At 37.3% G+C, this 12,334-nt stretch overlaps 3 protein-coding genes across 8 annotated transcripts in view; 1 reads left to right on the top strand and 2 right to left on the bottom strand.

Moving 5' to 3' along the window:
* The first annotated feature begins 1,562 nt into the window (after window positions 1-1,562).
* Window positions 1,563-2,598, top strand: LOC129806599 (uncharacterized). The gene is made up of 3 exons (XM_055855306.1): window positions 1,563-1,727; window positions 1,782-2,034; window positions 2,092-2,598. The coding sequence occupies exons 1-3, from the start codon at window positions 1,630-1,632 to the stop codon at window positions 2,419-2,421; spliced, it is 681 nt and encodes a 226-aa protein (XP_055711281.1). The 5' UTR covers window positions 1,563-1,629; the 3' UTR covers window positions 2,422-2,598.
* LOC129806598 (E3 ubiquitin-protein ligase lubel) overlaps window positions 2,036-12,334 on the bottom strand; it is a 39,251-nt gene continuing 28,952 nt past the window's right edge. For 3 of the 6 annotated variants that reach the window (XM_055855300.1, XM_055855302.1, XM_055855301.1), the window contains exons 16-19: window positions 6,591-6,938; window positions 6,356-6,528; window positions 6,074-6,242; window positions 5,353-6,012 (exon numbers count right to left, since the gene is read on the bottom strand). In XM_055855300.1, the coding sequence (XP_055711275.1) occupies window positions 5,935-6,012; window positions 6,074-6,242; window positions 6,356-6,528; window positions 6,591-6,938 (768 nt within the window). In that variant the 3' untranslated portion in view covers window positions 5,353-5,934. Of the gene's footprint in view, window positions 2,506-5,352; window positions 6,013-6,073; window positions 6,290-6,355; window positions 6,529-6,590; window positions 6,939-12,334 lie in introns of those variants that run through there. The other 3 variants (XM_055855303.1, XM_055855304.1, XM_055855305.1) reach the window with 3 other exon arrangements.
* On the bottom strand, window positions 9,630-10,688 carry LOC129806600 (uncharacterized). Its single transcript, XM_055855307.1, has 4 exons — window positions 10,469-10,688; window positions 10,186-10,415; window positions 9,777-10,124; window positions 9,630-9,713 (listed from the first exon to the last, which is right to left on the bottom strand). Exons 1-3 carry the CDS (start codon window positions 10,563-10,565, stop codon window positions 10,011-10,013), a joined length of 441 nt encoding a protein of 146 aa, XP_055711282.1. The 5' UTR covers window positions 10,566-10,688; the 3' UTR covers window positions 9,630-9,713; window positions 9,777-10,010.

A 12,334-nucleotide genomic window follows, 5' to 3' on the forward strand; every position in this document is an offset into this window, starting at 1 on the left:
CCAAGAGAGAGCAATGGAATTCTGAAATGGACTTGAGTGGGGTTCCTTTTGATTGAATTAACTGAAAATAATTAATAAATTAAGGAAAACTCACCCTTTTCCACTGAGCGACGCACATCTTTCACAATCAGATCACAATTTTGTCAACTAGAGAGAAAATGGTCGACGGGCACACCGATAGAGAAAGCTGTGTAGTTATAGGGACGTTAAACCAGAAATACAAAGTTTATACTCGATATATGAGACGCTCAGAGCAGAAGTGGACTGTTTTAATAGGGAAATGTATACAAAGGAGACCACTTCTGCTCTGAGCGTCTCATATACAGAGTATTAACATAGTATTTTTTGCGTATAGATACAAAATTTTACTTGAGTATATAAATTTAAATTTGTGTATCTTTCACGTAAATACATAGTATATACACAGTGCCCGCTCTCTAATCCGGATCGCCGTAATCCGGACGAGTTATCGACGGTTACATTTAAAATAATTTTGAGGTCATGTATGCATGTGTGTTCAGCAATGAAGATAATTATCCTGTGATGTTTCTGTTTAATAAATGGAGTATATAATAGAATAGAATTCTCTATGTCTTTTTAAGCTTCTTTAAAACTCTTATTCTAATTCTACAAAAAAAACTTGTATTATATTTTTGAGACGTTGAACAAATTTAAAAAATCCATCCGGATTACGAAGCGGATATCTGTCATATTGTCTCCCAATCATCCGGATTACAAAGCGGGAGTAAGTTTGGAAATAGTAATTTCCTCACATAAATACACTCGACTCTTCGTTATCTGGCTGACGTGGGGACAAAATGACATTTTGGTTTTTTGAATCTGGTCAACGTTTTTTATATTTTCTTCTGTGGGAATTTGTTTTCTATCGAAAAACAACAGAATTTTCTTTGTGGTGTGTTTATGTTTCATTTTGTAGCACGATTGTGTGTCAAAAACTTTGATAAAATGAAAATAACACATTAATTCACTCTGGACAAAATGCATGCTTCGTAAAAAAAATCGTTTTGAATACATCAACCGCTAGCGTTTGGCAGCTGTCACCCGGATAACGAAGTGCCGGATAACGAAGAGCTGTGTGTACACTGTATATCGTCGGTTCCGAAGAAGACTATTGTAAGTCCAAAATGTAAACTTTACAGGAAAGAGGTTTAAAGTTTGACAGCTAAAATTTATTTTCATTAATTTCACTGCAATTAGTATACTTTCAGCTTTTGAAACTATTTTATCATACTTACGCATTGAATATCTTCTAGTTAACACTACTTTTTAATTAATTATAGCAAAATTGTGGGCAAAAAACTCAATAATTGGGCACGCTGATTTTAAGTTTTTTTCTTGTAACTTTTGCAGGAATATCTTAATCAACATAAAATTTTGTGGGGATATAGATCTAAGGTTTCTGCATCCAATGATACCATCTTTTAATACTATTGTAAGTAGACTTGCAATAGTCTTCTTCGGAACCGACGATATATACTCAGTACGATCTGTAAAGTCAGTGCAAATGGCCGGCCGGGTATCTCCGTAATTGATTTGCAGACAACTTCGTGTGGTGCAAATGCAACGTAACCTCAAAAAGTGAAAATTTTAAAGTTGAATGGCCTCACAATGAGCAATTCCGAGGATTCTATGAAATTCCTATGGTCAGCAGCCATCCAGCTGCCTGGAACTTCACCCACTATGCAACTACTAAAAGCCCACTATGCGTAAGTTATTAAATTCTCCACAAAACACCTGCAATTCATGACAATTCCCCGCAGATCTCGATCAATTTCCTTGGCTGAACGATCAGGCGCGCCTCCGGATAACTTACAGAGCTTCACTGGCGTCTCATCAATGTGCCCCAAATGTGCAGCTTTTTGGGCCAGTGGAGCTTTCAGTCTGTCCCTAAAGCCAGCCAAGAGGCTAAAAGCCCGAACAAAGAGATTCGTAATAAAGCACTACAGAGACAAGAAGAACACCAAACTCAGGAAAATCTCCCGGAAACTGGCACAAAAGAACTTCAATTCCGCAGTAAGTTTTTCTCCCCAATTATTTCTTTCAGTATGAATTTATTACACTTCCAACTAGGTCTTTACCTGCAGAGTGTGCAAAAATATCTCGAAAATTCCCCTGGTAAGATCAGTAAAGAAAAAATCTCCTGAACCCCGGAATAGTCTTACAAGTTCTCCCGGAAAGAGATTGCTAGGCAGTCAGCTTGAGAATCCGCCAAAGAAGAAAAAGAAGAAGAAGGATCCATTTGCCGGACTCAATAGAGACGTCCTCCTTGCAGTTCAGAAGAAGCCCCAGAAGACCAAGGAACATCCCATCCAGGAGAGACCAAGTGTTGGAAAACTGGCCAGGATACTCAAGAAGACTGTTTCCATTTCCGGAAATAAGCTGGACAGCATGCTCAAATGATTTTTTTTTGGGCGTATTTTCAGTACAGTCTTCCAGATTTGCGGAAGTTCCTGGTCAATTGAGGGGTATTTGCGTCTGGACAATCTGTGAAAATGAGGTGCTATCAATGGATGATATCTTCCCAGTTTCATGGATGTATGAATGAATAATAAATGGTATTTAAATGTGGAAGAAAAACTTACTTTTTTTTAATTCTGCGTCGAACTCAACAGAAAAATAACCAAAAAGCTACAGAAATTAACCCATTAGTACCCAGCATACCGCAATCATGAAAAAAAATTACCGGAATTGCAACATTTTGGGGGCTTCTGTGGCCAATTTTAAGAGGAACCGGACAATATTTTGGCTGAGTAACCATTTTTTAATACCTAGCCTTATTTAACCCATTCCTTACCATGGTGTTATACATCATACGCAAATTGAGTGATTTTTAGATGATTTATTCCCGAGCAATTTTAATCCGAATTGCTGTCGGGAATGGATTTTTAGTAATTCTAGTTCTTCAATTTCTTGAGAAAAATAGTCCGACAGAGATGGGAATACATTTTGTTGTTCTTTTCTCGCTTCGCGGAAAATCATGCGAAATTTTTGCTCAAAATGGCGGACGGAAAATTCGACATCCTGTCGAATTTGTTAAAATTGGCCTCTTTTCCTTATTTGAATTCTAGTTGCCAATTTGTTTTCTTGGATAGTTCCTTTATCTAAAGCTATAGAATAGAGTTTGTAATGAATTAATGTACAGAATTTAAATTCAGTGACCGTTAAGACGTGTGTTTGAGGGCGGCTCCCCACGCCCCCATAAATGGATAAAAAAATATTCTTTTCAAAAAATTAATCTATTACAGTAGACTCTCGCTTATCCGTGGAACGGGACCGAAATGTCACACGGATTTTGAGAGTGATACACATCAAATTGTTTGAAATCTAACGATTTTTGTGTTTACATTGCAAATTTATGGAGTGAATCCTGACCTCACTGAATCGACATTCTCTCTAAACATGCGTACTGTCCAAAAAAGTTACAATGAGAAAGAATTAACAGTAGATAGAGCACATTTGCTTTAACAAAAAAACCCAAAACGGGGAAAATATGTCAACAAAATTTTTAAAATTCAACTGTCTCACGGATTTTTTTATGTCACCCGGAAAAAGAGTCCACGGATAAGCGAGAGTCTACTGTAATCTGTAAGAAACTAATCCCAAAATATGAATATTCTATCTCAAGTATTTCTAGTACATTGACTGAATGAGTTAACGTGGTTAACGTTAACGGAACTTTTAAAATGTGAGGTTATGTTCCTGGACATAACCTTAAAATTCATTCAAACTGGAAGAAAATTCAAAATTCACTGACAAAAGGCAATTACTTTCATCAGTGTGTAGACAAATAAAACGATTTTAAACGGAACACAATTCAGATTATTCTAATTTTTTGATAAAGTTCATCCTAACCTAAAACATATCGAATTCTAACAATATTTAGTTTATTAATGAGACAGTTTAGGGACTTTAATATTAGCAGCCTAAAATTATTTCTATGTAAGAGGAGTACACTCAATCCCGGTATTATGCACATTTTCGGGACCGAAAAAAACGCGAGAAATGGTATTATGCATCGAGAAAATTTACATATCCGCAGGGGCTTTCTTTTGAATAAATCGGCTGTAGAACGAATTTAGCGCGGAGTAAAAGTACAGTAGACTCTCTCAAATTCGGGTATTTGGGACCAAAATTTCACACGAATTAGAGAGAAATTCGGGAGACAAACTGTTTGAAATACAACGATATTTTGTTCATTTGTATAGTCACATTAAGTTTACGTACTCATATTTATTATAAATCTCATGAAAACCTCTGAATAATGCAAAATCATATAACAACTAAGACAAACCATGGCAAATTTAAGCATATTTGCTTCATTCGATAATCATAATCAAATCTGGAAGATATTAACAATTTTTTTTCAAATTTAACTGCTGCCCGAATTAAAAAGTAATCCGATCTTAAAAGAACCGAATTAGCGAGAGTCTACTGTAATCAAAACAAAAAGATTCAACTGTTTAATAGAAATGCATTAACAAACAGTACTTTTTGGCCAGAGTTCTTCAATAAATGGTTAGAATATTAAAAAAAAAATTACCAATAAAAGAAATTAAAATTTTATTCTGAAAAAGTAGCAAAATGTTGACAAATTTCCCGCGTCGCAACATTGTATACATTCAGGCGTATTTCAAAAATGATTTCATAAATTGTCTCCCAATGGTAGACAAACTTGCATAATTGTATGTGCATAATTCCGTAAGGTTCATAATACCGAAGGACTTAATGCGGGGACTGAGTATAATTGCTAAAATTCTTAATCCAACTTAAACAATTTTATTCATCATCTATAAGTAAATTTGTATCTCTAAAACAGGCCTGAGCTAAAAGAAAAGCCAAAGTGAATTTGGTAGTGCTTGTTGGCATTCTTCGAAATGCCGCGAAAATTCACGTAGAGAAAATGAGAGGTTTTTTAATGTGAAAATTGTTTAATTCCTTAGAGTTAAGTCATTTTCACAAGAAAATCCTTTTAATAATTTAATTGAATACAGTTATTTGGGTTATTTGTGAATAATTGTCGATATTACAATAAAAACAGTGGGATGAAATTTTGAGCTGGAAGACTCATATTCTTTTGAGCTGTCCCAAAATTCAGGATAGGTTTGAGAAAAACCCTTTTGTACAACACTATTTTGGTTAATAAGGAATGCAAAAGTACATATTACAAGAAGGGACACGACCTGCTAATAAGGATAAAATAGAGAAGAAAATATTTTGTCGCATTTCAGAAATTTTTTGCAACCTCAGCGCCGCCAGACGTTTTTTAAGTGAGTTATTTGTGTCTCTATCTCTCTCTCACAGTTGAATTGCGCGCGATTTAAAAACTTTACATTTGAAGTGATATTTGCATTTAATTTCTTTGTATTTCTGCAAGATTCAAGTAAAAGGGTGTTCACTATCCGTCTTCCGACAAAGATATCAAAAAGACAATTTCTTTCTATATGAATTTTTATGTCTGTTATGTCTTTTTGGCGCAAAAATATTTATCATAGCACCGTGAATGAGCGGGATTAGTGTTACCAGTATGGCTATCTGTAATTTCTATTAAAATTCAACACAAAATTTCCGATATTACACGACTTTTAACGAGCACATTTCTGAAATAAGATCTCAAGTTTTCCCGCCAATTTTTAGTTTATTTTTTTCTCCCGCCAATTTTTGTTCCTTTTAATTTTGATAAATCGGGGGAGAAATTGAACGCAATAAATTGCAGGTAGTCAGAGAAATAGATGAATTTCTCTGATGGTAGAATGATATTTAAGCGGATCCGTCAAGCCAGGACTAATGGGTTACGGGGAGACAGAGAGAAAATGGGTACAAACCTCTTGGCACATTCCACGGTAAATTTCATCCGTGTCCCATGGTCCACGTTCCGGGAGTGGAATGCCACTTCGACGCAGTTCTTGGACACAGTCAGTTAAATCCAAAATAGGCAATGGATCGACATTGGCTTTTGCCACCGCACTCACCAAGTACTCCACATAGTGTGTTCTAGAAATGGAAAAGAGAAACGCACAAAGTTTTAGACGAGACTACGCTCCCGGTAGCTCACCTTGAGCAATTCAACACGGTACAGCCCATCGAGGATCCCATATGGACGCGGTGGCATTCGCCTATTCTCTCGCCTCACGATATTCTCCAAATCATCCGCCGTTAGTATGTCCAATGTCTCACAATTGTTTGTGCGAATTTTCACGCAAAGATACTCAATGTAGTGGTGTCTGCAATGGTTTGGCCAGGATGGATGAGAGAAAAAGAGCCCATATGGCTGGAAAGTCACCCAAGGAATCGCTCCCGAGATTAGTCTGTGATTCTAGGGGTTTTTGGTACTCACCGACACAATCCGGCAAATCCATCGAGAACATCACCATTGCAAATGGTATCCACCAGTCCAGTTGGTGTTTCCTTCTGTAGTGGAATGGGACACTTCAGGACAGCCTTGGCACCTTCCTCTGTGCGAAACTTCAGCGCTTCCACGGGCTCGGTATCATAAGGAATCTTGTGCATCTACCAAAACGTATCAGAACTTCAAATCAATTTTACTTTAAACGGCCATTTTGAATCCTCACCTTTAGGAGTTTCTGGAGATCATGCGGTTCCTTATCTCTAAGATAGAACAGGCAATTCCTTGGGTGGTGCGAATGTAGCCCAAGTTTTGCACAATACTGTGATATACCGCATTTAGCACCCATCATGAAGGGCCTTCCGCACCCATAGCAAAATTCAAATTTGCACTGAGTACAGGTGAAGTGCATGCATCCTCCTCTGGCCAGGGCATAGCGATACTTGCACTTTGGGCAGTCAATTCCATGCAGCTGAAGGTGTTTCGTAACACCTTCAACTTGTTTATCTGGATCATTGGCCTCCTTCCATTCGGAAAATTTCTCACATGTTATTCCTTCGTGCTGCTTCTCCCACTGCACGGCAAAATTAAAAAGATTAACTACCTCTAGTATTTATTTAATTATTTTTTTTGACTGTAAAATTCTTTATAGGAAATGAAAATTTGCTTTTCACTTAGAATTTTCCATTGCTATTTTTACTAACTTATTTTTAAATTCCGCGCCATTTTCCTACAGCCAACGGGTTAATTCAAAAAATTTTAGGTTATATTAAGCCTAACCTAAAAAAAATCGAGGTATGTTTTGTGTTAATTCTTTTGCAGGCTTTTTTTACTGCTCGAACTCAAAGAGAGGGAGCAGTTATATAATCGACTTTTTTTCAACTTGTCACTGTTCTGGAGCTTAAACGGTAAGAGATATCGACTTCCAGTCTTCGATGACCCCCAATAAAAAAGCAAAATCTCTCGACGTTTGTTTTTACCTCTCCCCACCTCCTCTATCCCCTCCAAAAACCACATTTTTTGGTTTTTCTCAAAATTGGCCCAAGCTTTTTCAATGATTTTCTGATATGTTTTAGAGCTAATCCAGGCGAACATTTCGCCCAAACATACCTATGACCGAAAAATTCGCCATTTTGAATTATTGAAGGACAAAGGTCAACCACTTTGGAAGGCTCATTTTTCAACCGATTTGGTTAAATTTGGATTTTTTGGAAAGGTATTGAAATTACGAACCCGGCTGCATCGGTCTTCATCGGTAATAAATCGGTTAAGTATCGATTTTCTGATTTTCAAATGCTTTTGTGAATTATGAATGAATTTGATCTCTAGTAGATCAGTAGCCGTACTCACTATGGCGTTGTTATCTCGTAATCTCCGTAATCTGTTATCTTGTTATAATTTTTCATTCATAAAATACATTACGAGAACATAACGAGATAATGGACTCTGGGGTGCGTAATCTTGTTATCTCGTAAAAATTTTATTTTATTAAGTACTAGCAGCTAACTTCATGCCTTTCCGAAAGCTTTCGGAGCTTTCAGAAAAAGCTAAAATTGAATGAGAAATGACATAACCTCAGAATTTGTGCTGTGTTTTGGTTCGCGCCCGACATTAAAATGGGAAAGAACACCGATAATTCTGTAAGTATTAATTTAATTCATCGGGAAAACATGTATGAACCAAATTGTAATCTTTTTAGGATGTGAAAAAGCGAGTAAGGAAGCACCCAGTCCGCAAATGGAATGACGAATGCATCAAGCTTATTTTGGAGCATTTAAAGGAGAATATCCCAATCGAGAAGCCAACAGCGAGGCAATATTATACGAGATTCTGCGACCTGTACCCTGAGCTCCAGATCGAGGATCCAGATTTAGTGCGTCAGAAGGTTGTGCACCTCAAGACAAAATATATCCAAGTTGAGCAGTGGCGCAACGAGTCGGGGAATGGAGTGAAAGACGGTGGAGAAACTATCAATGAAATACTGAACAGGAAATGTCCATTCTATACAGACTTGGATGAGATATTTTCCCAGAAAAAGAGTGTACGATTGCAGAGAATTCTCGACAGTGGCAATGATGAATCCGTCCAGCACTTTAGGGCATTTACACAAAAATCAGTGACCGCAAAACGTCCAACAACAACTGTGACCAACAACTCTAGCCAGATTGAAACCGTTGCACCCCATCGTCTTGAAAATTTTGTCCCTGCTGAGAGTCCCGGTGAAGATGAGGATATCGTAATTTCGTTGACTGATGTGAATCCAGGCACATCAAACATGGATGACAATCGCCGTGATATCTCGACATTCAGGAATAATTTAAGCAACTGTGCTGACCACTCACAACAGCTTGATGAACCTGATGACTCTGATGAAGCTTCACGTCCTGCAGTATGCGAAGCACCGGGAAAAAGACTTCGCGGACTATCAGGCACATCTTCTTCAGCCAAGAAGAAGCGTAAGATTACCAGCGCTGGATCAATGCTGCCTGGAATCGATGCACTGGCGGCTGAAAGGAAAGCTTCAACTCAGATGCGGGTGGAGTTCGAGAAAGAAAAGCTCGCCATTGAGTCCAGCTTGGAAGACCGGCGACTCAGCCTCATGGAGATGGATATAAAAGCAAAGATCGAACTTGAGAAGCGCAAGCAGGAGTTTGACGAGAGCATCAGGTTGCAGGAACTGAAATACAAATATGGCATCACTGAAAATATTCCTCGAGACCTTGATTGTTGAGCAAAACCAAAGAGTACAAAATTTCTATCAAGTTTTTTTTTTTAATTAAATTATTCATTTGTTCAAGAATTCTGTGATACATTTAAGGAGTGAAATAAACTTTGAAGTAATCTATTAATCAAATGTTTTGCAACATGTGTTCATATATGTACTGCCGTTTCCTCTCTGCAGCATCATTGCCAGCTGGAATCTGAAGCTCTTCTTCAATAGGATCATCATTGATTTCGCCAATATCATCAAACACGATTCTGTAGCCACGATCCATTTTGTATTTGAGGAGCATATTGTAGACTATGAAGCAGACCATCACCCAATTACAACAGTATGCATAATTTTCTTCTGTTCCAAGTCTGAATCGTAATTCCTTGAGACTTTGGAATGTTTCCTTAGCATCTCCAAAAACTTGCTCCACTCGTACACGATAGGATGAAAATATACGATTAAATTGTCGTCTTTCTTGCGCAGTCATGGCCCTGGAGTTTTGCCTATAGGGAGTGATTACTCTCTCCGTGCACTTGTAGGATGAATCGGCAGCTATATATTCATCTCCGGTAAGAAATTCCTCCGTGCGTTGTCCAAGTTCAATGTTCACAAACATTCTGGCATCGTGGACACTCCCTGTGAACACAAAAAGAATCGATATTAAAAATCCAAAATCACTTGCAAAATTACAAGAATTACCTGGCACTCCCACCGCGAGATATCTCACCCTGAATCTGTGATCACACACGAGAGTGGCTTTGATCGAGTGTACTTTCTTCCGTGAATAATATGAGTCGGGATCATGGATGGGAGCTTCCGCGAGTTTAAACTCGGTCCCATCCATGTACCCGACACATAAAATCAACTCATCTGCCGTCTCTCGTGTGAGGATCCTTCTCTCCTCGGCATCTGGCCAATATAAATACTGAGGTTTTAGTCGTAAAATGGCCGAGAACACTCGTTGAGTGACCTTGTCCAGAGTTCCACCATCTCCAGTTCCCAACATAGCAGCAGTTTTTGCAAGAGATGCAGAATCACCGTAGCCTCCTAAGCGATATAACACTATTGCTAATTGCTTCTCGACAGGAAATTGCAAGCGCGCTCTCACAGTGAAGACTAGGTCATCAGTGATTTCATTCAGGATGAAGTCAAATTCTTCCCGTGACACACGCAACATTTGAAGAAATCTTGATGGATCATACTGAGGCAGTATTCTCTCATACCAGGCACTGGATTTCGGCACTCTTGTCCTGTACAAATATCGATGAGTAATCATGATTAATAATCCCTCCATAAGACGGTCAATCGCGGCTTCCATCAAATCATCTCGAACTTGTCCTAGAAAATTCATTGGGTAAAAATTGTAATTTTGTAGGAAGTCAATTTCTTACCTGTCCTTTCTTCTTCCTCATTCACATCCAAGAGATCGCAGATTGCCTCCTGCTCCAAGAAATTGATAAAACGCTGTTTATTGTACTTACGACTCATTGTGACGACAAACACCAAAATGTAAACAAAAAAACTTAAAAAGATTACGAAACGTCAAAGTGACCAAACTTTTGCCACTCACGATGATGGCCTTAACAGCCCTTAACAGATTACAGATTACAAGATAACAACGCCATAGTGAGTACGGCTTGATTCCAAAAGATTATGCAAAAAGCTAATTCACGGTGAGCTCTATCTCGTTAGTTCGAGCATTCCGCAAATCTGGAACGCTTTGCCATCTCTTTTTACAAAAAAAATACCTAAGACAAAATAAACGGAGTTTGAAGTTCCTAAAATTTTAATTGTATAAAATCTAACCTTAAAACGTACCGTTGGTCATTTAGCTTTTTCAGTTATTTTGAAAAATTCTCAAATAAAAAGTTTGTAGAGTTTTAAATCATAGGAGATTTTTACATAAAAGATTATCCTTTTCTTGGTTAAGGCATACATAACCCCATATTAATGGAATAACCTCTTAGAGTTAGGGAATTTGGCTTATTCTAGTGAAAGCGTATCTTTGACATACCTGACAATCTAATTAAAATAATAATATTACAGATTATCGTAATTTATAAATAGCAATCTTGATTATTTTAAAAATTATTGTAATAATCCGTTAAATAGAGAAAGGACAATGGGCAAAAGTGGTTTGTGGAAGAAAAATAATGTTTTATATATAATATGTGCATTTAGTATCCTTTTTTAAGAAAAAAACATAAATGCAACATAAAATATATTAAATGACTGCATATTCTCGAAATGGACATAAAAGCATATGTCTTTACAATACATAAGCATAACCTGCGTAGGAGAATATTGAAACATGACGGTTAAAGTCAAAATTTTAAACCTTATATCTCAGAGATTTATTTACCGAATTTGATCGATAAATACTCAATTGAAGGGTCTCGGAAAATCCTACAAAATGACGGTATAGAGAAGTTCACAAGTAGACCGCAAGGGGCGCCCCAAGTTATCAAAGTTTACAAATAAAGAAAAATAGTTTCGAGACTATTCAACCGATTTTAATGACCTTATAATACATATGTATGTTATATGAGGTCTTATAACTTTCTCCGTGTTTCCCTTGTTCCTCAATCAATCTTGATCAATGTAGTCTTAACTGAAAAGTTAGTTGGACTATGCAGTACCTATAAAAAAGTTTCAAGAACCACCTCAAGGGGCGTTTTGATCGACCTCGTTGGACTGTATAAAATAGTTATATGGCTCTATAAAAAGTTAATATACATTTTCTGGATATTATTAATATGTTACAGAGAGATATTTAGCCTCATTGTATTCATTGATTTCAATAGAATCAATAGCCTTCCATAAATCCTGTTCCCATTCCGAGTTTCAGCTTTCTCAGAGGAGTATAGTGAAAAAAAGTTCCCATTTTGTATGGGGACTGGTGTAAAGAGTGGTGAGGAGAAAGGTATAAATACACTGTTAAAAATCCTGCCATTACCCTTGATCATGATTTCTACTTTTTGATTTCTACTTCTTTTCACAAGGAAGTTACAGTGGAAAAAGACATTATTTTGTATGGGAGCTATAAGAAGGAGTGGAAAGGGGAGGAGCCTATATACATGGTTAAGGAACCTTTCAAAAATCTTGATTTCAAGCCAAGTTTCAGCGTTTTACTTGTTCTCAGAGAAAAGTTATAATGAAAAAAGTCCACATTTTGTATGGGGGCTACTGAAAGGAGGGGTGGGGGGAAGGGGTAGTATCCATGGCTAAATAGGTTAAGTGATACACTGGCTTCATAC

Source organism: Phlebotomus papatasi, chromosome 3 (assembly GCF_024763615.1).
Source record: "Phlebotomus papatasi isolate M1 chromosome 3, Ppap_2.1, whole genome shotgun sequence".
NCBI lineage: Eukaryota > Metazoa > Arthropoda > Insecta > Diptera > Psychodidae > Phlebotomus > Phlebotomus papatasi.

Excerpts from the sequence above, each read along its gene's own strand:
- LOC129806599 (XM_055855306.1), top strand. The coding sequence starts at position 1,630 with ATGAGCAATTCCGAGGATTCTATGAAATTCCTATGGTCAGCAGCCATC. Across the intron at positions 1,728-1,781 it reads CTACTAAAAGCCCACTATGC|ATCTCGATCAATTTCCTTGG; the intron begins GTAAGTTATTAA and ends AATTCCCCGCAG. Across the intron at positions 2,035-2,091 it reads AAAAGAACTTCAATTCCGCA|GTCTTTACCTGCAGAGTGTG; the intron begins GTAAGTTTTTCT and ends ACTTCCAACTAG.
- LOC129806600 (XM_055855307.1), bottom strand. The coding sequence starts at position 10,565 with ATGAGTCGTAAGTACAATAAACAGCGTTTTATCAATTTCTTGGAGCAG. Across the intron at positions 10,416-10,468 it reads TGAGGAAGAAGAAAGGACAG|GACAAGTTCGAGATGATTTG; the intron begins GTAAGAAATTGA and ends TGAATTTTCTAG. Across the intron at positions 10,125-10,185 it reads CTGATGACCTAGTCTTCACT|GAGGCTACGGTGATTCTGCA; the intron begins GTGAGAGCGCGC and ends TATATCGCTTAG.